This window comes from Oncorhynchus mykiss, chromosome 12 (genome assembly GCF_057628025.1).
Source record: "Oncorhynchus mykiss isolate SJ-2025 chromosome 12, ASM5762802v1, whole genome shotgun sequence".
NCBI lineage: Eukaryota > Metazoa > Chordata > Actinopteri > Salmoniformes > Salmonidae > Oncorhynchus > Oncorhynchus mykiss.
Genome location: NC_143033.1, coordinates 80,143,254 through 80,168,455, shown reverse-complemented (window position 1 = coordinate 80,168,455; position 25,202 = coordinate 80,143,254). Strand labels below are relative to the sequence as shown.

General features: G+C 42.4%; 1 protein-coding gene and 1 long non-coding RNA gene across 3 annotated transcripts; one reads left to right on the top strand and one right to left on the bottom strand.

Moving 5' to 3' along the window:
• Positions 1–935: 935 nt before the first annotated feature.
• LOC110538310 (tetraspanin-1) lies at positions 936–25,093 on the top strand. 2 transcript variants are annotated; one of them, XM_036938526.2, is made up of 9 exons: positions 995–1,193; positions 11,982–12,085; positions 14,542–14,617; positions 20,826–21,041; positions 23,141–23,215; positions 23,517–23,624; positions 23,796–23,921; positions 24,288–24,380; positions 24,558–25,093. In XM_036938526.2, the coding sequence occupies exons 3-9, from the start codon at positions 14,561–14,563 to the stop codon at positions 24,615–24,617; spliced, it is 735 nt and encodes a 244-aa protein (XP_036794421.1). In that variant the 5' UTR covers positions 995–1,193; positions 11,982–12,085; positions 14,542–14,560; the 3' UTR covers positions 24,618–25,093. The 2 variants fall into 2 exon arrangements, with proteins under 2 accessions (XP_021480717.1, XP_036794421.1); XM_021625042.3 differs by lacking the exon at positions 11,982–12,085 and having other exon boundaries at positions 936–1,193.
• Positions 2,566–10,131, bottom strand: LOC149979392 (uncharacterized). Its single transcript, XR_016485316.1, has 2 exons — positions 9,794–10,131; positions 2,566–8,277 (listed from the first exon to the last, which is right to left on the bottom strand). It is a non-coding gene; the product is annotated as an uncharacterized LOC149979392 (long non-coding RNA).
• Positions 25,094–25,202: the final 109 nt, after the last annotated feature.

Genomic DNA, 25,202 nt, shown 5'->3' with positions numbered 1-25,202 from the left:
GACTTGAGCTAAAATCATATACTCACCACAATACTGTATTAAAGTATCTGTCCAGTGTTTCCATATTTCTATTAAATATGACCTATAGGGTAATTAATTACAATATAAGTGAAATAGTTTTACTTCCAGTTTATTTTAAGTATGTTAAAAAGCAGCTTTTCTGTGTTGGAATGACATCATCCTCTGAGGAAATACAAGCATTTTGGAAACGGTCTGTTTGAGATACAGATTTGAGGTGGGTTTTATTCAAGTGTTTTTTCCCCCTCCAATTAATGCTTTGGCCACAAGAGTATAGGATGAGTCAACAATGTAATTTGGGTATGAGTTAACAGAATATTAACTTTTACAAGTTAGATTTTCAATGGACAGTTACTTTAAGGTTAATGTTGAAAAATAGATAGGCAGTGAAATGGTCAATTCACAGAAGCTTGCGACTCCATAAGGTTCTGTTTCAACAGGCACTGTTTCAACTGGTAGGATACTGTTTGATTGCTTATCATCGAAGGTGGTGAATTGAAAAATAAAAGTTAATCTGGTTATTATACATTTATTACAATTTACCTCCTCAATTCCTCCATCACTGTCACTCTGGGTATTTTTAAAGCTCAACTCAGATTCCTGCATGATTGTGAAAGTCTACTTTTCATTAGAGGCTGTCATGGGAAGATTTAGGTCAAAGTCTGAGCAAATTTCTAAGCAAGAGAGACATTCCGACTGATGAATTATCCTATGTCTACAAAACAATGCTCTCAATGGAACTCACATAGTAAGGTCTTATAGTATGTTAATTAAATAACATTTTCTTAAAAATCCATAGATATATTCTTTCTCTGCTTCCATACCATTCACGTCTCCAAAAGCCCACTTTGATATACAGTGATGCCACAGGTAAAAATGGTGGTAGAATGTGCTTATGCCTGTGTGTATGTAGCTGTAACATTGCTGTGACACTCCCTCAGGTGGTACTTCTACTCCACAGGGAAGTGAGCTCCTTGCCTCTGAAACCTGAATCACTCCCACCTGTTTGCCTCAGCACGCCCCCTCCCTCACTGTTTATAACCAACCTGCAGCCACCGAGAAGCACAGGAAGAGAAAAACGCAGTACAGGTCACTCCGAGAACACAGGTAAATCAGCCTGTTTACTGACGCCCACATTCGCTCTCCCAGCAACAGCCTCCATCACCCCAGTGAAGGTAAGGCCCAGACTCACTTTCTTTCTCTGAGTCTCAACGAAACCTGTTGTACCACTCCACTGTAGGGTAAACAATTGTAAGTGAGAATAACAAGGGTTGACTCATCTGGTTGTTGAAAATGCCCCATAGAGTAGTAATTTGATGTGTTTTATATTCGCCTGTAGTCGGGTGCAGTGACAACATGGATTCCAACAATTCATTATTTGTTCCTCTCCTGAGACCTTGACTCAAGCCTGTAATTATTCCTCTCTACAACCAGGTTTCCATCCAACCGTTTTAGGCGAGTAAAGTAGATGTCGGATTAAAAAATAATGTCACCGACCTAATGGCAACAGAACATTTTTCGGTAAACTTTCAAAATGTGGACAAAACAAAATACGCTAGACAAGATGAGACCTTTTTGTGTCGGTAAAATGAATAATGCGAGAAATGTAGGTGGAAACGCTTTTATGCGCAAATATTGATATAATAACCATCATGTCGAAGTAAATTTGGGAGTCACGCGATGATTTGTAGTCCCCCACTACGATTTGTCGGAAAGCATGAACTGTATTAGGTCACAGATAAAATAAATCAGGATGAATTTAACACGGTGGTGATAGTGAAAGGTGCTGAGCTTGATGCGCCTTCCCAATAAATATCGAGGGTCTTATTATGGTGACATGATAATCGATGTTTTGCTGCCATTTTAAAAAGAAATCTCACTGTTTTGTCCATGATAATCTCATACGTACGCTTTAGCACGTGCCAATACAAGTGGACACTTACTATAGAGCCCCACAATGGAGGCGTCATAATGCCTATAAAAGCTAGCGGTCAAACAGGAAAATGGTTCCAATTGTTTTTCCACCATTAATTTTTTTCCATAAGGGATTTTTAGAAACACGTGTTTCATGCTGTGGTACTTTATGTAGCCTAAGGCACCTTTTTTGTGAGAAAACCATCAGTAGAGTTGAAAATGGAATGGAAACTTGTTTAACTGCAAAATATATCTTGATGTGCACTACGTTGCACGCATAGCCTTTTATTTGCAGCAAGCCAATTTGATGGAAACTCATCTCTGCAGGGAAAATGCGCATAGTTTATATGCACATTTTAGAATATTCGAATGAAAATCTGTCACCAATTGGACGGAACATAGCTCAACATAGCTCATGACATCCTTTTAGATTTGTCCAGTGTTTAGAGTTTTAGCACGCTCAGCTCAGACAGAGAGTCTGACTGGGTTGTCTCTGTGAGTGAATTACTGTATATACTCTTCCTGACAATTATTTAGATTTGTCATGATGGAATATTTTCATGTATTACCAGTGTTAATAATGGGATATGTAGGAGGGTGAGCCGGTCAAGGATCGATTCAGACAAGGTGGTCTATTGTATGACAAGTGACAGTTTAATTATGAGTAAAGATATCTGGTACAACGTATACGGGCCATTTCATTCGGTTCTTAAGGAACCAGCAGAAAAAGAAGCGCAGATAACAGAGTGCACATGTCTCATATACAGAACAGAAAGTAGGTTGATTCTAGAAGATCGGGTCTTCGGGTTGGTTCAGGCTGAGGTGTAGTCTTCTTGGATTGGCCCTGTTGGGCCGTCCGTCATCCCTCTGAGTCTTGTTCTTTGTCACACAATGTTCAGCTAAAAAGGAGATTAGGTGTGTGCGCTGTCCTCAGTCACACAATGTTCGGCTAGAAAGGAGATTAGGTGTGTGCGCTGGTTTCTGCAAGTCAAGGCTGTCTCTTCCTCCCAATGTGTGGGTGTATGTCTTATCTGTGTGTCCTCGGCAGTTAGTGTGTGTAATGTGTGTGTGCTGTGTGTGTGGGTGTGGGAGCTATCCTGTATGGGACCTAACATGTTTTACTGTGAAAATACGTTGTCTCAGTTATAGCAATGTAATAGCAGTAGGCTGGTCACCTGCATAAGAAATAGCACTTCCTTACAAATCCCTCTCTTCACGTCTCCCCAGAGACGTGACACAACCTAACTAGATCCAGACACAAAAAGAAAACTTTTCCCAGAAGGAAAAGTGTTGTGATTCCCTCTCTTCACATCTCCTAAGAGATGTGACATAAACTAGGCTAACAATTACAAAGTTGAAAATACCTTCATGTTCTCCATTCGATCCCACTATGTACTAGATTGGCTACCAGCCACCTAGGAACTTGCAACCCTCATGCCAAAAGAGAACAACAGCTCATTGAAAAACAGAACAAAAGAAAATGATGTGAAATTTAAGCCCCCCTTTTTGACACCCACTAGGGTGTCACTCATTATCCCTTATTTCAGCAGTCATAGCATTTCATGAAAAGAAAAACAAAACCTAGTAGGCACTCTCAACCTCATCCTCAAATTCGGGCAGGTCATTAGCAAGCAGAGGAAACATCTGGGAAAGGGGGGAAGGGTCAATAGCTCTAGAGATAACCCTAGTGGTAAGGGAACGGATACATGGAATGCAACAGCATCCACAGAGAACCAAAATGGCCGCGAACACCGAAATGGAGACCAAAATGGAGGAGACCAGGGTTTTATATTTACCAAAGGCACTCATCCAGGAGTCCCACATTGAGGTATCAATCCCAGAATGAGATTTCATTTTACCATTAAGAGTCCTCAAACCTTCTAGGGCTACGGTCAAGCTACCATCGGAGGCTGTGTTATTAGGGATGAAAGTACAACACTGTTCACCAAACATAGTGCAAGCTCCACCTTTCTCTGCCGGTAGCATATCCACTGCAATGCGATTCTGGAATGTATTCTATCCACATTTTTATTAACAGTGCACCACCAACAAATGGAGGACTCAAACCCAGCTGCCACCTGATCCACCAACTTGTACTCGTCAGGAACTCCCCTTGGGACTCCAATGGCGTCTATGTACGTCGGATCACCACTAGATGGGGTGGTGGCACGCCTGGAACGTCCCCTCCAATATTCAGGGTTCACCCTCTGGACCCTAAGGATGAGGTCTCCAGCCTCTGTAGGGTAGATAGAAACAGGCAAAAGGAGAGTAACAAGTGCACAGCTTCCAGTAGTATTGGAGGGTAATTTATCAAACAGGACAGTGTTGCCACACCACCACCTCACATCTGCTCTGGATATTGGACTGAAACTCCCAACAATGTTGATTGTATCCAGACACCAATTCCCAGGAACCTGTCCCACATTAGTACCGCCTCCCGTCATTTTGACACAGGTGAAATGTGCCCTGGCAACCTTGTTGGAAAACAATGGTTTCCTAGCAGTAGATTTAGTCATGGGATAGACAGCATCCCAGGCAGAGCAATTACAACTGGGGTTATCCGTAGTCATTAATGGGATTAAACATGTTAGAGTCACATCTGTAACAGACTTCTTAAAACACGGTATGATGCAAGCAGCACAACACATCAATAATACAAATACAAGAATTAGGGTCAGAAATCCAGTAACCACCATACCAGTGTACTTACCAAACCAGGCTCCCAACCAAAAGAACAGTCCAGACTCCTCCACCCCCGCCATGGTCCTCATCTCAGCAGATAGTGCACCAAGCCCATTAAAGGCCTTAGCCATACCACCATCTGGAGTGGTGTTATTAGGAATATACGTGCAACATTGTTCACCGAACATCTTGCAGACTGTCTGGCAACCCTAGATGTGGCCTCAAGCTGTTCAGACAGACCAGTGAGTGCATCACGGGGGTAATTCACAAAACGCTGTTGATTATAGTAGATATAACTGATCCATGCAGTCTGTCTAGCATCCACTATGGCTGGACCTATAATAGGTAGTAAGTGCCAGAGTCCATCATTCCTACCCAAGGCCTGAAACTCATGAGGAACCCCCATTGGCACTCCCAACAGGTTAGTGTGTATGTCAACTACATCCTCTGTCCATGGAGCACTACATCTATGTCTCCCATGGGATGGAATGTTTTCAGGTCCCCTGGATACAGAACCCAACAGCTGTTCAGAAGTAACATCAACAATGGTCAGTGGAATTATCAAACTGGTCAGAGCATACATACCTTGCCAGTCTCCTCTAAGAATGGGTCTCAGTACTCTTTTGGGTCCACATATCCACCACACATCAGCCAGACCACTAGTTTGGTTTAGGCCTGTAACTGGCCAAGTGGCATAAATGGTTATGTTACTGCTGCATTCAGCTTCAGGCAATCTCCCATAGTCCATGCCACTACCTGTACCCGTGATGCAACTGTAATTGCCCCCATATGCCTTAACACCCCAAGGGGCCCGATGAGGAGGTACTGTAGGAAACACAAGGCTCAAAGAGGAACAGAGGGTTGAATTGGGCTGAACCTGGTAAAAACCTCTCAGAATACACAACCACCCCTCTCCTTCTCCTATAGCAAATGGGTGTGTAGCCAGAACAAGTCTAGCATGACTACAAATAGTGCAGTCCTTTCTTCTCAGGGTTTTAGCTGTGTACCTCATATAAGACAGCCACAAATTGTCCCTACCATCAAACCCAGTCTCAGTGCCTAATTGATCAATAGCTGTGTAGTCTCTAACATTAATTACCTGAATAGGATTTTTTAACACAGTGGTGGTAGGTGGCAGGTTCGGTCCAGGGGTGGTAGAGGAGTGTGTCTGGCCCTGGTTCGTCTGGGACCTCTGGTTTTGGCAGCTCCCTAATAGAAAACACACCCATCGTGTCTGTCCCGGTCCTTTGTAGTCCGAGGGTGTAAGTGCCTGCATCAGAGAGCTTAATAGTTTTGATGGTTAGTAGGATTTCATCACCTTTACAAAGTTCAACAGTGCTACCAGGTTTTCCCCATATGATGGAAAACCTATCCACCTTTGTGGGATCCCCTATGCTATAAGAATACCCTCTTCTCCAATCCTAGAATTGTCCCAAGTTGGTTATCATGTAATCCCCATATGGACACCCTCCCCCATTACACAGGTACACTGACACTCCTGTAAAGTCCCACCCTCTCCCAGAGAACACATCACTAGCAAGAGCCAGACACATCTTCACTTCTATGAACAAAAACAGGGGTGACAGGACAGGGAGGGTTACTTCATTCGAGAGATGGCCCCCGGAATCCTGTTAATTCCAGTTCTCCTCTCGAACACTGTTTATTGTTCGACAGTGTCATGTGTCCTACCCTCCCCCGTGCGATATGAATCCGGGTAGCTCTTTCAGCTAGCTGTCACCAGGAGTCCTTGTATGGTCCCCCCAACAAGCCTCTGGGACTGGATTGAGTGACTTCACCTGTAGTTCACCTGTAATGCATAAAATCCTGGACATACAGGCTTGGTTAACAAACAGTTTCTCATATGTTTTATCTGATTATATCTTTAGTTTCTTATCCAGTTCGCCCCATCCTATCCTAGACCACAATTTACCCATCCCCCTTTTGATACCTGGCTCTGCCCAGGTAACAACCTTACCTACTCTAAATAATGACTTAGGTAAGATTAGTATATTATCCTTCTGTTCTGACATTATCATGTAGGAGCGCCCCTTTCATTTTCCACATGTCCAATTATCCCTTTTGTCTCCACTCAGTAACTGTTATCTACACATTCTGTTATCTTTGCTCGTCCTGGCTCCCTTTTAAAACTTATCCTCTCTGCTCTCCAACCTTCAAGGTCTCTGCAGTGCAGGGGAGGGCTCTTCTGTCTGCCTTTTCCCCTTATCTGTCTGTAGCTCGTTTTCTCATGTTTCCAAATTTGAACTAAATGTCTCACTGTTTGGCTTTATCTAAACTCATGGATTTTTTTTTTTTAGAAAAACATGTCTATGGTGGCACTTTCTAATGTCCTTATATAGGTTAATTAAACCCCACTATAATTAATTTACCTTAAAAAATAAAAACAAAAACAAACCGTATTACCCATGACCACAAATTAAATATTCAAATGGCACCCCCTATATACAGGTGTTAAAACCAAACACAAATATCTCAATTTCTTCCCTGCCCTGTTTGCTCAAAATATGTCCCAAATACTTAACATGAGTCTACCATAAATAAAACTTATCCTAGCTAAATTTTCACACCACGTTCATCAGAGAAAATATAATGACACTATAATGTAAATTTCACTGCCTTTTTGTATTAAATTACCTTAATATCAGTATTACAAATTACCCTAGATTCTCCATCCAAATTGCTTTCCAATGAGGCTGATCAGACCACAAAGGAAAGTTACAATGGAGGTCATAAGTCATACCACCTTCCCTGTGTTTGATTACCAATTTCAAACCAGTTGTAACTTTAGTTAGCGTCAACCTGCTCCGCCACAGGAGTGCCATCTGATGCACTGTCCAGCTAGACCAGTCAGGACCAGTCTCTGCCACTAAATTCTTCCACGTCCATTTATTATACCCCCCTTCTGTCATGTACCACACTGATCTAGACCAACTGATTGCATGAGTACCATAACCGCCACCTGGGCTTCCAATAACACCCCAGGTAAGTATAACAGTGGTAGTAGCGTTAGGCGGGATACACAGAGTAGCTGACCTAATCAATTCTGCAGTACACTCAAAGTCATTATTCTGAACTTGACGTTTAGACAGAACATGCGTATCCGAGAATATTGAAGCATTGGTGATGTTTAGCTGGGTAGTCTGTTCCTGGTCAGTGATTATACGCTGGGCTGCCCATATCATTACTCCCAATGTCAAAACAACATTGACTATAATTAGGACAAACAATGGGCCAGAACAACCCAGTCTTTCCCATGGTCTCCTAGCCCTTCTAGCCCATGGTGCTACTCTAGTGTCCCTATCATCTGAGGATGGGAGTCTCCTCCACATGATCAGACGGGAGGGATGTCAGAATTTGAATTCGAATTGGATGTGAGTAAATCACTTCTTACTTCAGCCAGAGTTCTGGCAGGGGTTGGGGCTGGTGTACAATGTGTCAGGTGGTGCCAAGGTGCGCCTAATTTACCTTTGACCTGGACTGAGTGTGAAGTAACCTCCTTCACTTCGTACGGTCCAGTCCACCTGGGATCAGCCCACTTTCTCTTGTGGACCTTGATCCTTACCCAGTCCCCAACTTTTACCCTTGGTTGTTCCGGGACGTCAGTCAGCTCCCTCTCTGCGACACGGTGTATCTGTTTGGAGAGAGCTGCAGACAATTCCGTCAATTTCTTCACATAGTCAGACATCCCTATTTGGTGCACATCAAGAGGGGGCATATGACCTCCCTCTCTTGGTGGCCCTGGCATTACTCTACCTGTCATTATTTCATGGGGTGAAAGATGTGTCCCTGCACCTGGTGAGGACCTCATGGCCATCAGTGCCAGGGGCAGGGCTTCCACCCAGGTCAATTTGGTTCCTGCACATACTTTAGCTATTTTAGCTTTCAGATTTTGATTACAGCGTTCCACAAGGCCCTGCGATTGCGGCCTATACACAGAGCCAAACTTGTGTGTAATGCCAAACCTCTCCTCCACCTGTCTTAGGTGCTGATTTGACGTGTTTTTTTTTAGAAATATTTTGTACACTCTTTGGATATACTTAGCCCGTCACTGGCTCGTGCCAGTGATGTATTCTTAGGAGACACTATTACTCGTACTCTGTCTTAACTCAGAGCCTCTCCGTCATATATCCAGAATTTTAAACAATAATGTTTTAATGATTAAACACGAGCCACCAATTCAGGAAATGATTATCAACATAAACTATGTTTTAACAATTTGGATAATAGATTTTTTTTTTTTTTTTTTTTTAATTTAGGAAATACTTTGCTCACAATAATTTTAAATAATGGTAATAATATCAGGGACTTGTGAAACGCCGTTTACATTTAGTCTATAGTCAACACACAAATATTATTACATGGACATAGTTTTAAACACAATTGTTCAATTAGAACATCTTATTCTATGACATCACACATTAGTACATTTATCACATTCATTCTGGCCACAACACAAAGCGGACTTTTCAGTCCAACATATCTTAATCATACATTAATCTATTGTAGACACCTCACCGGACACTACCAGCTATTGGATTTTAACCTCACCGGACACTACCGGCTATTGGTTCTATCTAAAACACTAATTGGATTTATCTTTTGCAGATGAATGATCGAATCATACTCAGATGTTAATGATAAAACTGATCACGCCCTTTTTCAGACGCCCGAACGAATATCACTTATACATAGAATATAATCCTGGTCACATCAATACTCAATAATAGACCACCTTACCAGACACAGCTGGACCGGTCACTAGCCGGACTATCGGTGAAAATCTATCCTAGACTATATTATTTATTCCTTACTGGTGTCTGCCACCAGACCGTTCACAGCCGGACTATCAGAATATTCTATTAATATTAGGTCTACTACTAAATATCCCTTACCGGTGTCTGCCACCGGACCGTTCTCATGCCGGACTATCAGAATATTCTAACTACTACTCATCCCTTACCGGTGTCTGCCACCGGACCGTTCTCATGCCGGACTATCGGGATATTCTAATTACCACATATGTTTACTTCACTGTCAATTTCAAGTCCATTATTTATATAAAATTTACACAAAAATTCTTACCCACACTCGGTACTACTGATCGTAATTTGGTATGACTATTCGACAATATGCAAAGTTTGATAAAACAGGTTTTGCTTACCTTATTTTGTGGTCGACCAGAGATCAGTTTCCCGAGTTGAGCAGAATTGTTGTCCACCCCCGAATGGTTTTCACCTGTCCTCCGGGAACCGTCCTTTCACCAACTCGCCCCCTCACACCCACATCAACCACTCTGGACTGGGTCGTTAGTAAACCATCCCTCTGCTACCAAGTTTCTGTTAATAATGGGATATGTAGGAGGGTGAGCCGGTCAAGGATCGATTCAGACAAGGTGGTCTATTGTATGACAAGTGACAGTTTAATTATGAGTAAAGATATCTGGTACAACGTATACGGGCCATTTCATTCGGTTCTTAAGGAACCAGCAGAAAAAGAAGCGCAGATAACAGAGTGCACATGTCTCATATACAGAACAGAAAGTAGGTTGATTCTAGAAGATCGGGTCTTCGGGTTGGTTCAGGCTGAGGTGTAGTCTTCTTGGATTGGCCCTGTTGGGCCGTCCGTCATCCCTCTGAGTCTTGTTCTTTGTCACACAATGTTCAGCTAAAAAGGAGATTAGGTGTGTGCGCTGTCCTCAGTCACACAATGTTCGGCTAGAAAGGAGATTAGGTGTGTGCGCTGGTTTCTGCAAGTCAAGGCTGTCTCTTCCTCCCAATGTGTGGGTGTATGTCTTATCTGTGTGTCCTCGGCAGTTAGTGTGTGTAATGTGTGTGTGCTGTGTGTGTGGGTGTGGGAGCTATCCTGTATGGGACCTAACATGTTTTACTGTGAAAATACGTTGTCTCAGTTATAGCAATGTAATAGCAGTAGGCTGGTCACCTGCATAAGAAATAGCACTTCCTTACACCAGTAAGCCAAAACCCCATAACTCAAAGCACTACCCTAGGGCTCATGAGGAAACCCACTTTCAAAAATGTAATCCTTCATACATTTAAAACTTTCCCATTTTGGCGTAGACTACATGTTAGGAATTGTCATTGAACCATATTAGGTAAACTGTTACACGGGATGACAGCTGACTGAGATGAAAGCTTTGATAAATATGATGTCTATACTTTCTTTCCTCTAGTCGTTAATTGGCATGTTCGTCAACAGACATTTGTTATCTTGATCATCATTCCGGGAAATGTTTGTCACCAGGTGTGTCCCCACTGGCTTCCTTGTGGATGAATTCATTATCGTAGTCTTCATGACTGAATACCACATTACTCCTAACATGATATCAACAAAGCTATGCCACTCACTGTGTCATATTATTCAGCAGCTTGCCTGAAATTCACCTGATCATTGATTTATTTTTTTACGTTACTCTTGTCTAAATTATATTCTCATTTAGCTGCTTTGTGTTTATTGCATTTTAATTTTCAAAGCATGTAAAGTCCTAAGGGCCATAGCTACTGTATATTATACTCACCTTTGTCTTTGTACCGTGTGTTGATGGCTCCTGGCTGGGATGTTTTCTTAGTAATTTGCATGTGACTGTGTTTGTTAATACATCACCAGGCTAACTATGGCCACCGCTGTTGCCCATGGCTTTGTGAAGGCAGAAGATGAGTGACCACTTGCAGGAAACCCTCTGGGAATGAAAGGGGGAAAACCAATTCAGGATATGTTGCTATGCACCCTCTGGCCCATTCATATGATTAACCTGATGCTCGTGGCTAAACATTGACACCGTGATAAACATCCTGACGTTTAGCATCCATCTCTCAGTACTGTATGCCGATGCCATTTCACTCTCTTTTTATTTATTTTTTATTTCACCTTTATTTAACCAGGTAAGCTAGTTGAGAACAAGTTCTCATTTGCAATTGCGACCTGGCCAAGATAAAGCATAGCAGTTCGACACATACAACAACAGAGTTACACATGGAGTAAAACAAACATACAGTCAATAATACAGTAGAAAAAAAGAAAACAAAGTGTGTATATATATATACAGTGAGTGCAAATAAGGGAATTAAGGCAATAAATAGGCCAAGGTGGCGAAGTAATTACAACATGGAAATTAAACACTGGAATGGTAGATGTGCAAGTATAGATACTGTGGTGCAAAAGGAGCAAAATAAATAAATACAGTATGAGAATGAGGTAGATAGATGGGTTGTATACAGATGGGCTATGAACAGGTGCAGTGATCTGTGAGCTGCTCTGACAGCTGGTTCTTAAAGCTAGTGAGGGAGATGGGAATCTCCAGCTTCAGTGATTTATTTATTTTTTTTCTTCAGTTTGTTCCAGTCATTGGCAGCAGAGAACTGGAAGGAAAGACGACCAAAGGAGGAAGGCTTTGGGAGTGACCAGTGAGATATACCTGCTGGAGCGTGTGTTACGAGTGGGTGTTGCTATGGTGACCAGTGAGCTGAGATAGGGCGGGGCTTTACCTAGCAGAGACTTGTAGATAACCTGTAGCCAGTGGGTTTGGCGACGAGTATGAAGCGAGGGCCAGCCAACGGTAGCGTACAGGTCACAGTGGTGGGTAGTATATGGGGCTTTGGTGACAAAACGGATGGCACTGTGATAGACTACATCCAGTTTGCTGAGTAAAGTGTTGGAGGCTATTTTATAGATGACATCGCCGAAGACAAGGATCAGTAGGATGGTCAGTTTTACGAGGGTATGTTTGGCAGCATAAGTGAAGGAAGCTTTGTTGCGAAATAGGAAGCCGATTCTAGATATCATTTTTGATTGGAAATGCTTCATGTGAGTCTGGAAGGAGAGTTTACAGTCTAGCCAGACACCTAGGTATTTGTAGTTATACACATATTCTAAGTCAGAGCCGTCCAGAGTAGTGATGCTGGATGGACGGGCAGGTGTGGGCAATGATCGGTTGAATAGCATGCATTTAGTTTTATTTGCATTTAAGAGCAGTTGGAGGCCACGGAAGGAGAGTTGTATGGCATTGAAGCTCGTCTGGAGGTTAGTTAACACAGTGTCCAAAGAAGGGCCAGAAGTATATAGAATGGTTTTGTCTGCTTAGAGGTCGATCAGAGAATCACCAGCAGCAAGAGCCACATCATTGATGTATACAGAGAAGGGAGTTGGCCCGAGAATTGAACCCTGTGGCACCCCCATAGAGACTGCCAGAGGTCCGGACAACAGGCTCCGATTTGACACACTGAGCTCTATCAGAGAAGTAGTTGGTGAACCAGGCGAGGCAATCATTTGAGAAACCAAGGCTGTTGAGTCTGCCAATAAGAATGTGGTGATTGACAGAGTCGAAAGCCTTGGCCAGGTTGATGAACTCTAAGTACTCTATCTGGGACCGTATAAGATAAACACACTTATGGATACTTTAGTCATAACATCAGAAAGAAAATGACACTCATGTCAATCAGAAACTCCTTGACAGAGTTCACTGTCACACTACTGGTGTTACTGCCACAGAGTGCTATTGGTTTGTTATTGCTGTTATTAAGAGTACAGTACAAACCAGCTGTCATTTAGTCACTCAATCACTGTTCCCACCCTATAGGGTCATATTCAGACAGACAGTCCTAAACACACATAGTGGTAAATGGTACCACACGGGGTCATAGAACAGAGCAGGATGAGATGATCCATAGATGGTTTAACTTGCAAAACGGGACAGGACATAAACCTGCAGTGTGTGTGTAATGGGCTCCTGTGTTTTAATAGGCCTCTGATTGACACTGAGGGTGAGGAAGAAAGTTCCTTACAATTTTCTTGTACAGCCTGGACAGGTGATGGACACTGTTCTCATCTGAATAGCAGACCACGTTGAACATTTTGATAACTTTTTTACATTGAACATTTTGTGGCCCCAGGTGGAAGGGTTTTCAGACATCGAGTGAATTACTGTGAAAACTCTTTCTGACAATTAGGCTATGGGACTGGTCTGCCTCTTGTATAATTTTAATCTGTTTAGGGGCCCATTTTAAATGACAATGCAGTGGGACATGCTGCCTTGTCATTGCCTTTGTACTTTCTAAAGTAGAGTACTTTGTACTTTCTTTCTTAATTCTAAAGCAAAGGCTCACTTAACTCTCATTGGTGTTGGGAAAGTGTACTGTACAGTAAATTACATTAGTACAAAAAAAAGCAAGGGTGCTCTTGACTGTTCAAGGACGATACGGTGATAGGGAGGATAAGTTAAGTGGCTGGTGTTTTTCCCCACTCCTTCCTTCCCACGTCTTACTGTAGATGACAAAGGGCTGGTTTCCTGGTAACAAGTCAAAGACAGCAAACAGCATCAAGGATTGTGTAGAACTGTTAATCCGTCACCTAATTAGCCAGACATAACAACTCATTGCAAATGACTCGGAACAACTCTGCTAGAGTAGTAGAGAAACGCTTTGTCTCTGTTGTTTGACAGAATATATATTTGCTTCCTTAGTGACTGATTATGTCCACAAAACCATAACTGTCACCTTCCAATATCATTCAATATGAGTCAAATGTTTATTCAGGTGTAGAAGGGTTTGTGGTGTAAGTTTGCAAGATAAGATTGTGACCAAAACCCTCAACATACAATTTCCAAAATGTCATTGATATAGAACATCATAAGAAGTACATGATTTAGCTGTTTTGTTAAGATGGTACTTCCCCATTGAATTAAAGAGAACCTTTGGTCATTATGCTTCCTCCTCTAAACAGGCCTATAGACAGTAGGCTACAGACATAGGCAGTAGCTTTAGTTCAGACTTTTGACCTCTGATCCCATCTTAATGATTCAGAAGTCTCATAGAATTTCTAAACATTCTCATCATTACCATAGGTGATTATTCATAAATGTTCCCTTTCTCAACTTTTCCTCTTCTTTTCTTCCAGGCAGAATAATTCATCAAGAATGGGTTGCTTCGGATTTCTCAAAGTCATGATGTTTGCTTTTAATGGCATCATCTTTGTAAGTTGGAGATGTTTTCATCTTTTTGAGTAAATTATTGCTGATAATAGCAGAGTTCAGTTATGCTTCACTATAATTAATCTGCAGGCAATCAGAACACTCCTTATCACTTACCACTTCTTATCCTTATTCTGTCCCCCAGAAAAACACTATCTAAATTGCAACGTGAGAAAGTTATGAGAACATGAAACAAAAGGACAGACATTTGCTATGGTTTTACTACTTTTTATGAGACCGACATGTCATTTTGGACCAGATAAGATTAGGCACAGAGTAGAATAGTGTGATGTGCTGCAAGCCAAATGCAGCATGAATGTCAGAGAATGCGAAGGAGCTATTAAAGAAATAAAAAATTTAGAATTTTCCAGTAAAATACCTATGTAGGCATAACAAAATAAAGATGAAAAGAGAAATGTAGAATGTATTCATTCCTCTTGACCTTTTCCACATTTTGTTGTTACAGCCCGAATTCAACCTGGACTAAATCAAGAAAAAATCTCAACCATCTACATATAATAACAATCTGAAAACATGTTTTTAGAATTTTTGCCAATTTATTGAAAATTAAATACAGAAATATCTCATTTACATACACTACCGTTCAGACCGGCTAGGAAAAAAGGTATCTCTAGAGAGTTGACACAGCAGGTCTGGGACAGGTAGCACTTCCGGTGAACAGGTCAGGGTTCCATAGCCGCAGGCAGAACAGTTGAAACTGGAGCAGCAGCACGGCCAGGCGGAATGGGGACAGCAAGCAGTCATCATGCCAGGTAGTCCTGAGGCATGGTCCTAGGGCTCAGGTCCTCCGAGAGAGAATTAGAGAGAGCATACTTAAATTCACACAGGACACCGGATAAGACAGGAGAAGTACTCCAGATATAACAGACTGACCCTAGCCTCCCGACACAAACTACTGCAGCATAAATACTGGAGGCTGAGACGGGAGGGGTCAGGAGACACTGTGGCCCCATCCAATGATACCCCCGGACAGGGCCAAACAGGCAGGCTATAACCCCACCCACTTTGCCAAAGCACAGCCCCCACACCACTAGAGGGATATCTTCAACCACCAACTTACCATCCTGAGACAAGGCCGAGTATAGCCCACAAAGATCTCCTCCACGGCATTATATGGCATATCTACATAGGCGTACAGAGGTCCATTATCAGCAACCATCACTCCTGTGTTCCAATGACACATTGTGTTAGCTAAGTCAAGTTTATAATTTTGAAAGGCTAACACGGAACCCAAACCGACTGCACGCGTGCACCATCGTGCATATTTATTTTGTCCCCCCACACCAAATGCAGGTTACAATATCAAAACAAACTCTGAAACAATTACATTAATTTGGGGACAGGTCAAAAAGCATTAAACATTTATGGCAATTTAGCTAGCTTGCATTTGCTAGCTAATTTGTCCTGGGATATAAACATTGTTGTTATTTTACCTGAAATGCACAAGGTCTTCTACTCCGACAATTAATCCACCCATAAAACGGTCAACCGAATCGTTTCTAATCATCTCTCCTCCTTCTAGGCTTTTACTTCTCTTGACTTTATATTGCGATTGGCAACTTTCATAAATTAGGTGCATTACCGCCACTGACCTCGTTCATCTTTGTCACCCACGTGGGTATAACCAATGAGGAGATTGCACGTGGGTACCTGCTTCTATAAACCAATGAGGAGATGGGGAGAGGCAGGACTTGCAGCGTGATCTGCATCACAAATAGAACTGACTTCTATTTTAGCGCTTGGCAACGCAGACGCTCGCGAGCAGTGGGTGTAATAATTGAATAATATGTATTTTGCCACGCTCGCTCACGCGACGTGAATGGTGTAGTCAGCCTGTAATTGATCATTAAAAAACCCTTTTTCAATTGTTAGCACAGCTGAAAACTGTTCTATTTAAAGAAGCAATACAATTGGCCTTTAGATTACAGGCTCAAAATGGCCAGAAACAAAGCACTTTCTGAAGCTTATCAGTTTATTCTTGTTCTGAGAAATTAAGGCTATTCCATATGAGAAATTGCCAAGAAACTGAAGATCTCGTACAACACTGTATATTACTCCCTTCACAGAACAGCTCAAACTGGCTCTAACCAGAATAGAAAGAGTGGGAGGCCCCGGTGCACAACTGGGCAAGAGGACAAGTACATCAGTGTCTAGTTTGAGAAACAAACGTCTCACAAGTCCTCAACTGGCAGCTTCATTAAATAGTACCCGCAAAACACCAGTCTCAACGTCAACAGTGAAGAGGCGACTCCGGGATGCTGGCCTTCAACTAGTCTAAAGAAGGCCAGTTGTATTGCTTCTTTAATCAGAACAACAGTTTTCAGCTGTGCTAAAAATTGCAAAAGGGTTTTCTAATGATCAATTACAGGCTGACTACGCCGCTCTCGCGCACGCCAACGAGCATCTGCATTGGCAAGCGCTAAAATCGAAGTCAGTTCTATTTGGGACGCAGATCGCGCTGCAAGTCCTGCCTCTCCCATCTCCTCATTGGTTTATAGGAGCAGGTACCCACGTGCCATCTCCTCATTGGTTTATAGAAGCAGGTACCCACGTGCCAAATCCTCATTGGTTATACCCACGTGGGTGACTGAAAGACAAACGAGGTCAGTGGCGGCAATGCACCTAATTTATGAAAGTTTCCAATCACAATATAAAGTCAAGAGAAGAAAAGGCCTAGAACGAGGAGAGATGACTAGAAACGATTCGGTTAACCATTTTTATGTGTGGATTAATTGTCAGAGTAGAGGACCTTGTGCATTTCAGGTAAAATAACAACAATGTTTATATCCCAGGACAAATTGGCTAGCAACAGCAAGCTAGCTAAATAGGAAAAATTAGCTAGCAAGTGCAAGCTAGCTAAATTGCCATACATGTTTAATTTTCGACCTGTCCCCAAATTAATGTAATTGTTTCAGTTTGATATTTTAACCTGCATTTGGTGTTGGGGGACAAAATAAATGTGTGCACGCACGCAGACGGTTTGGGTTCCGTGTTAGCCTTTTAAAATGATAAACTTGACTTTGTTAACACAACGTGTCATTGGAACACAGGAGTGATGGTTGCTGATAATGGACCTCTGTATGCCTATGTAGATATGCCATATAAAGTCAGCCGTTTCCAGCTACAATCGTCATTTACAACATTAACAATTACTACACTGTACAATGTCTTTTGAACGATAGTGTAAGTATTCACACCCCTTTGCTATGAGACTCCAAATTGAGCCAAGGTGCATCCAATTTCCCTTGATCATCCTTGAGATGTCACTACAATTTGATTGGAGTCCACCAATTCAATTGTTTGGACACGATGTAGGAAGAAACACACCTGTCTATATAAGTCCCACAGTTAACAGCGTATGTCAAAGCAGAAACCTTACCATGAAGTCCAAGTTACTCTCCGAGATCGACTTGTGATGAGGCATACAGTGCCTTGCGAAAGTATTCGGCCCCCTTGAACTTTGCGACCTTTTGCCACATTTCAGGCTTCAAACATAAAGATATAAAACTGTTTTTTTTGTGAAGAATCAACAACAAGTGGGACACAATCATGAAGTGGAACGACATTTATTGGATATTTCAAACTTTTTTTTAACAAATCAAAAACTGAAAAATTGGGCGTGCAAAATTATTCAGCCCCTTTACTTTCAGTGCAGCAAACTCTCTCCAGAAGTTCAGTGAGGATCTCTGAATGATCCAATGTTGACCTAAATGACTAATGATAAATACAATCCACCTGTGTGTAATCAAGTCTCCGTATAAATGCACCTGCACTGTGATAGTCTCAGAGGTCCGTTAAAAGCGCAGAGAGCATCATGAAAAACAAGGAACACACCAGGCAGGTATACTGTTGTGAAGAAGTTTAAAGCCGGATTTGGATACAAAAGGATTTCCCAAGCTTTAAACATCCCAAGGAGCACTGTGCAAGCGAAAATATTGAAATGGAAGGAGTATCAGACCACTGCAAATCTACCAAGACCTGGCTGTCCCTCTAAACTTTCAGCTCATACATGGAGAAGACTGATCAGAGATGCAGCCAAGAGGCCCATGATCACTCTGGATGAACTGCAGAGATCTACAGCTGAGGTGGGAGAATCTGTCCATAGGACAACAATCAGTCGTATATTGCACAAATCTGGCCTTTATGGAAGAGTGGCAAGAAGAAAGCCATTTCTTAAAGATATCCATAAAAAGTGTTGTTTAAAGTTTGCCACAAGCCACCTGGGAGACACACCAAACATGTGGAAGAAGGTGCTCTGGTCAGATTAAACCAAAATTGAACCTTTTGGCAACAATGCAAAACGTTATGTTTGGCGTAAAAGCAACACAGCTGAACACACCATCCCCACTGTCAAACATGGTGGTGGCAGCATCATGGTTTGGGCCTGCTTTTCTTCAGCAGGGACAGGGAAGATGGTTAAAATTGATGGGAAGATGGATGGAGCCAAATACAGGACCATTCTGGAAGAAAATCTGATGGAGTCTGCAAAAGACCTGAGACTGGGACGGAGATTTGTCTTCCAACAAGACAATGATCCAAAACATAAAGCAAAATCTACAATGGAATGGTTCAAAAATAAACATATCCAGGTGTTAGAATGGCCAAGTCAAAGTCCAGACCTGAATCCAATCGAGAATCTGTGGAAAGAACTGAAAACTGCTGTTCACAAATGCTCCCCATCCAAGCTCACTGAGCTCGAGCTGTTTTGCAAGGAGGAATGGGAAAACATTTCAGTCTCTCGATGTGCAAAACTGATAGAGACATACCCCAAGTGACTTACAGCTGTAATCGCAGCAAAAGGTGGCGCTACAAAGTATTAACTTAAGGGGGCTGAATAATTTTGCACGCCCAATTTTTCAGTTTTTGATTTGTTAAAAAAGTTTGAAATATCCAATAAATGTCGTTCCACTTCATGATTGTGTCCCACTTGTTGTTGATTCTTCACAAAAAAATAGTTTTATATCTTTATGTTTGAAGCCTGAAATGTGGCAAAAGGTCGCAAAGTTCAAGGGGGCCGAATACTTTCGCAAGGCACTGTATATTTGGGGAAGGGTATAAAACAATTTCAAGAGTGTTGAAATTTTTCAAGAGCACAGTGGTCTCCATAAATATGGAACTACTCAGACTCTGCCTAGAGCTGGCCGTCCGACCAAAATTAACAACCGGGAAAGGACCTTGGTCAGGGAGGTGACCATGAACACAATGACCACTCTGACAGAACTACAGTGTTCCTTGGCTGATAACCTGCCAGAAAGACAAGTCTCCACAGCACTTCACCAATCTGGGCTTTGTGGGAGATTGGCAAAACAGAAGGCGCTTCTGAGAAAAAGACACATGACAGCATGCCTGGAATGAAAGACTCTGAGATCATAAGGCAAAATATTCTGTGGTTTGATGAGACAAAAATGTAATTATTTGGCCTGAATGCAAAGTGCTATGTCTGGAGAAAGCCAGGCACAGAAAGCCAGGCCATCTAACTTCATCCCTACCATGAAGCATGGTGGTGGCAGCATTATGCTATGGGGATGCTTTTCAGCAGCAGGGACTGGGAGACTGGTAAGGATAGAGTGAACAATGAATGGAGCTTAATACAGGCAAATCCTTAATGAGAACCTGCTTCAGAGTGCAAATGACCTTAGACTGGGGTGTGATTTACATTCCAACAGGACCATGACCCCAATCATACACCCAAAGCAACGCTGGAATGCTTCTGAACAAGAATATGAAAGTCCTTGGGTGGCCCAGCCAAAGTGTTGACTCAAGGGTGTGAATACTTATATAAAGTAAATGGGATTTCTGTATGTAGATGAGGGGATTTTTTAAAACTTTGTCTTTATTTAACTAGGCAAGTCAGTTAAACAAATTCTTAGTTTCAATGACTGCCTAGGAACAGTGCGCTAACTGCCTTGTTCAGGGGCAGAACGACAGATTTGTACCTTGTCAGCTCTGGGATTCGATCTTGCAACCTTTCGGTTACTAGTCGAACGCGCTAACCACTAGGCTGCCTGCCGCCCCTTAATCAATTTTGAATCGAGACTGTAACAAAACCAAATGCGGAATAAGTCAAGGGGGAGGAATACTTTCAGAAAGCACTGGATGGGCATGTTAGGTAAGACGAAGGGCAGCAGTTGATGTGGTCTTCATTGAATTAATAGAAATCACCCAACAATGCTATGCTCTCTTCCCCCAGTTGGCGGGCGCTGCCATCCTGGGCGTAGGGATCTGGGTGAAGGTGGACAGCGGCTCGATCCTGGGGCTCCTCAAGGGGATAAAAGATGTTCCAGCGGAGATGAACCAGATCCTAAACGTGGGTTACCTGTTGATTGCTGTGGGGGCAGTGCTGCTGATCATAGGTTTCCTGGGTTGCTGTGGCGCCATGAAGGAGAGCAGGTGTATGCTGCTCCTGGTAGGTCACCTCAAACATGAGCTCTTCAGTATATGTGCTATGTTGTCACCAATGTGATTGACACTGACTCAGTGAACAAGCTTGATTGTCAAGCTCTTCATCTCTCCTTTCAGGATTTTCTACAGTAGAGTCGGTAGCTACACGGATAAATGAAACATTTCAAAGATTTTACTGACTTACAGTTCATATAAGGAAACCAGTCAATTGAAATCAATTCATTAGGCCCTAATCTATGGATTTCACATGACTGGGAATACAGATGTGCATCTGTTGGTCACAGATACCTTAAGAAAAAGGCGTATTTCAAAAAAACAGTTAGTATCTGGTGTGACCACCATTTGCTCATGCAGGGCGACAACTACTTTGCATATTATTATGCTTTTTTTAAACCTTTTTTCTCCCCAATTTGTACTTAGTCTTGTCCCATCGCTGCAACTCCAGTACGGACTCGGGAGAGGCAAAGGTTGAGAGTCATGAGTTCTCCGAAACACGACCCATCTCGACACACTGCTCGCTTAACTCGGAGGCCAGCCGAACCAATGTGTCAGAGGAAACACCGTACAACTGGCGACTGAAGTCAGCGAGCATGCACCCGGGCGCCACAAGGAGTTGCGAGATGGGACAAGGACATCCTAGCCGGCCAAACCCTCCCCTAATCCGGATGACACTGGGCCAATTGTGCACCAATTCATGGGCCTCCCAGTCGTGGCCGGGTGCAACACAGCCAGGGATCAAACCTGGATCTGTAGTGACGCCTCTAGCACTGCGATGCAGTGCCTTAGACTGCTGCGCCACTTGAGAGGCCCTTCCTTCACATAGAGTTGATCAGGCTGTTGAATGTGGCCTGTGGAATGATGTCCCACTCCTCTTAAATGTCTGTGCAAAGTTTCTGAATATTGGCGGGAACTGGAAAAAGCTGTCATACACGTCAATCCAGAGCATCCCAAACATGCTTAATGGGTGACATGTCTGGTGAGTATGCAGGCCGTGGAAGAACTGGGACATTTTCAGCTTCCAGGAATTTTGTACGGATCCTTGCGACATGGGGCGTGCATTATCACTCTAAAACATTAGGTGATGGCGGCAGATGAATGGCACAACAGTGGGCCTCACAATGAGATTCTATCTCTATGCATGCAAATTTCCAGCAATAAAATGCAATTGTTTGTTGTCTGTAGCTTATGCCCACTCATATCATAACCCCACCGCCACCATGGGGCACTGTTCACAACGTTGACATAAGCAAACATGTCAACATGTCGCCATCTGCCCGGTTGAAACTGGGATTCATCTGTGAAGAGGACACTTCTTCAGCATGCCAGTGGCCATTAAAGAGGAGCATTTGCCCACTGAAGTTGGTTATGACACCAAACTGCAGTCAGGTCAAGACCCTGGTGAGGACAACGAGCATGCAGATGTGATTCCCTGAGACAGTTTGTGCTGAAATTATTTGGTTGTGCAAACCCACAGTTTCATCAGCTGTCCCAGTGGCTGTTCTTAGACAATCCCGCAGGTGACGAAGCCAGATGTGGTCCTGGGCTGGCGTGGTTACATGTGGTCTGCGGTTGTGAGGCCGTTTGGACATACTGCCAAATCTTCTAAAACAATGTTGGGAGGCGGCTTATGGTAGAGAAATTAACATTACATTCTCTGGCAACAGCTCTGATGGACATTCCTGCAGTCAGCATGACAATTGCACGTTCCCTCAACTTGAGACATCTGTGGCATTGTTGTGTGACAGCTGCACATTTTAGAGTGGCTTTTTATTGTCCACAGCACAAGGTGCACCTGTGTAATGATGCTGTTTAATCAGCTTCTAGATATGACACATCTGTCAGGTGGAAGGATTATCTTGGCAAAGGAGAAATGCTTACTAACAGGGAAGTAAATTAAAAAAAGTGAGAACAATAAGCTTTTTGTGCATATGGAACATTTCTGAGATCTTTTTATTTCAGCTCATGAAACATAGGACCAACACTTTGCATGTTGTGTTTATATTTTTGTTCAGTATATATGAAATGTGTGCAAATGCACTGTAAACTGTTTTCTCAGTCCAACCACTCAATCTCTCTTATGGTCTCCTTTTCCTATTTTTCTAGTTCTTTGTGATTGTGTTGGTGGTGTTCATTGCAGAGGTGGCTGGAGCAGTGGTTATCCTGGTGTTTAAACCCTTGGTAAGCGTACATGGAGCCCATTCACTCTCCTCATATTGCTAAAGGGGGTTAAAGACTGTCTGTGGAGAATTTGAAAAAAAGACTACACTCTTAGAAAAAAAGGTGCTCTCTAAAAAGGGTTCTTTGGCTGTCCTCATAGGCAAACCCTTTGAAGAACCCCTTTTGGTTCCAGGTAGAACTCTTTTGGGTTCCATAAGAACCCTTTCCACAGAGGGTTCTATAGAACCACAGACGGTTCTACCTGGAATGCTACCTGGAACCCTTTTTTCAAAGTGTGTGTGATTTGTGTTATGTATTTCAGGCAGGTGAGTTGATTGAGAAACTGGGCACCAAAGTGGTTCAGAACATTAAGAAGGACTATGGAGAAAATGTAGACGTCACTGCTCTCTGGAATGCTACTATGGATACGGTACTTTACAATATCCTGCTGGCCTGTTTTAATACCTTGGAAATAACATATTAGGCCTACAAATAATGTCTCAAATTACATTGTCATTTTTATATGCTTGTGTATTAGAAAGCTTATTCAGTTTTGTCAACAGAATTGTTCTAATATGAACTGTCTCCGTGTCCACTCTAGCTAAAGTGCTGTGGATTCTACAACTATACAGACTTCACTGGCTCTCCATTTGAAATACGCACCCATCTCTATCCTCAACAGTGCTGCCACGGTGCTGTTTTCAGCTCCTGTAATGATACAAGTGCTGTATGTTAAGTTCATGTTTTAAGTATCCCTATATTTCTGTTATTACTGTGATGTCACACTGTTATTAGTACACCTGCGCAGTAGTCTCACTGTTGATGGAACTGGCCTGAGTATAAGGGTGATGGTGTACGGTGAAGTAAACGTTGTTAAACTGGAACCTAGTCGTTGTCATTTTGAGTTAACACTGTAGTCAGTGCGGGTCCAAACTTGGTACGAGATGTGAACTCATCACCTCAAGTTAATCACACTACATCCATACTCAAACTCATCAATGGAAGGCCCATTTGAGAATGTAACACACTTTACAGTTGAACACCCAGTGGCCTCGCCTGTCTAAATCACTATTACATTTGTGTGTCCCCACAGACGATCACTGGCTGCTTCCCAAAGTTTAAGCAACTGATTGATGAAAACACTATTGGCATTGTGGCAGTGGCATTGGGAATCGCTGCCCTTGAGGTACTGTTGACTCCTCCCCTGTGTCTATTTCAAGGTCACAATCTCATTGTTTTGAAATGCCACAAATGTAGATGCAAATTCAACAAAAGTAATGTGATGTGTTCAGTTTCGTACAGCGGGCTTTGTTTAAAAGTTTAGCATAACCAAAGCATTTATTTACTGTTCCTGTTTCCCTAGATATTGGCGATGGTTGTCTCCATGACATTGTACTGCATAATAGGCTCAAAGAGTGACTGAAAACCAGTGGAGGAGGGAGGGCCGTAGAGTCATCTGCCTGGATGGCATCTCTGGACACTCCTTAGGACAACTACCAGGGTGGATGCATAACAATCTCTGAAACAACCAAGGCTGAAGAGAAATCTAAGGAAGCTTTGTGATAAGGAGAGGCGCCCCACCACTGAGCCAGTTTAAATTAAATCATGTACAAGATTATTGGATATGGTAAATGTCTATTTGTACTGAAGTCTTTTATTGTATTGTAGAAATATTTCACCTAAAAATGATGCTGTCTTACATTTAGATTGAAGCAATACATTGCGTCCTAACTCCATTCCACTCTGCACAGTATCATCACGATTCATATTATAATAACATTATCAATTCACTGTCAGGACATATGTGCCACTTTTTATAATTGTAATAATTGATTTTCTACAGATGCTACATGCTCTGGAGAATTAATAAAAAGGTTGCAACTTGCAACGCTCTGAAAATAAGTTTAACTGATTTATTGCATTGTAACTATTGTATAACGGCAATGTTTTTAAAGTAAGTTTGTTTAACTCACGTTTTGGTATCAAAGGCACACATCTTTCCTTTTCC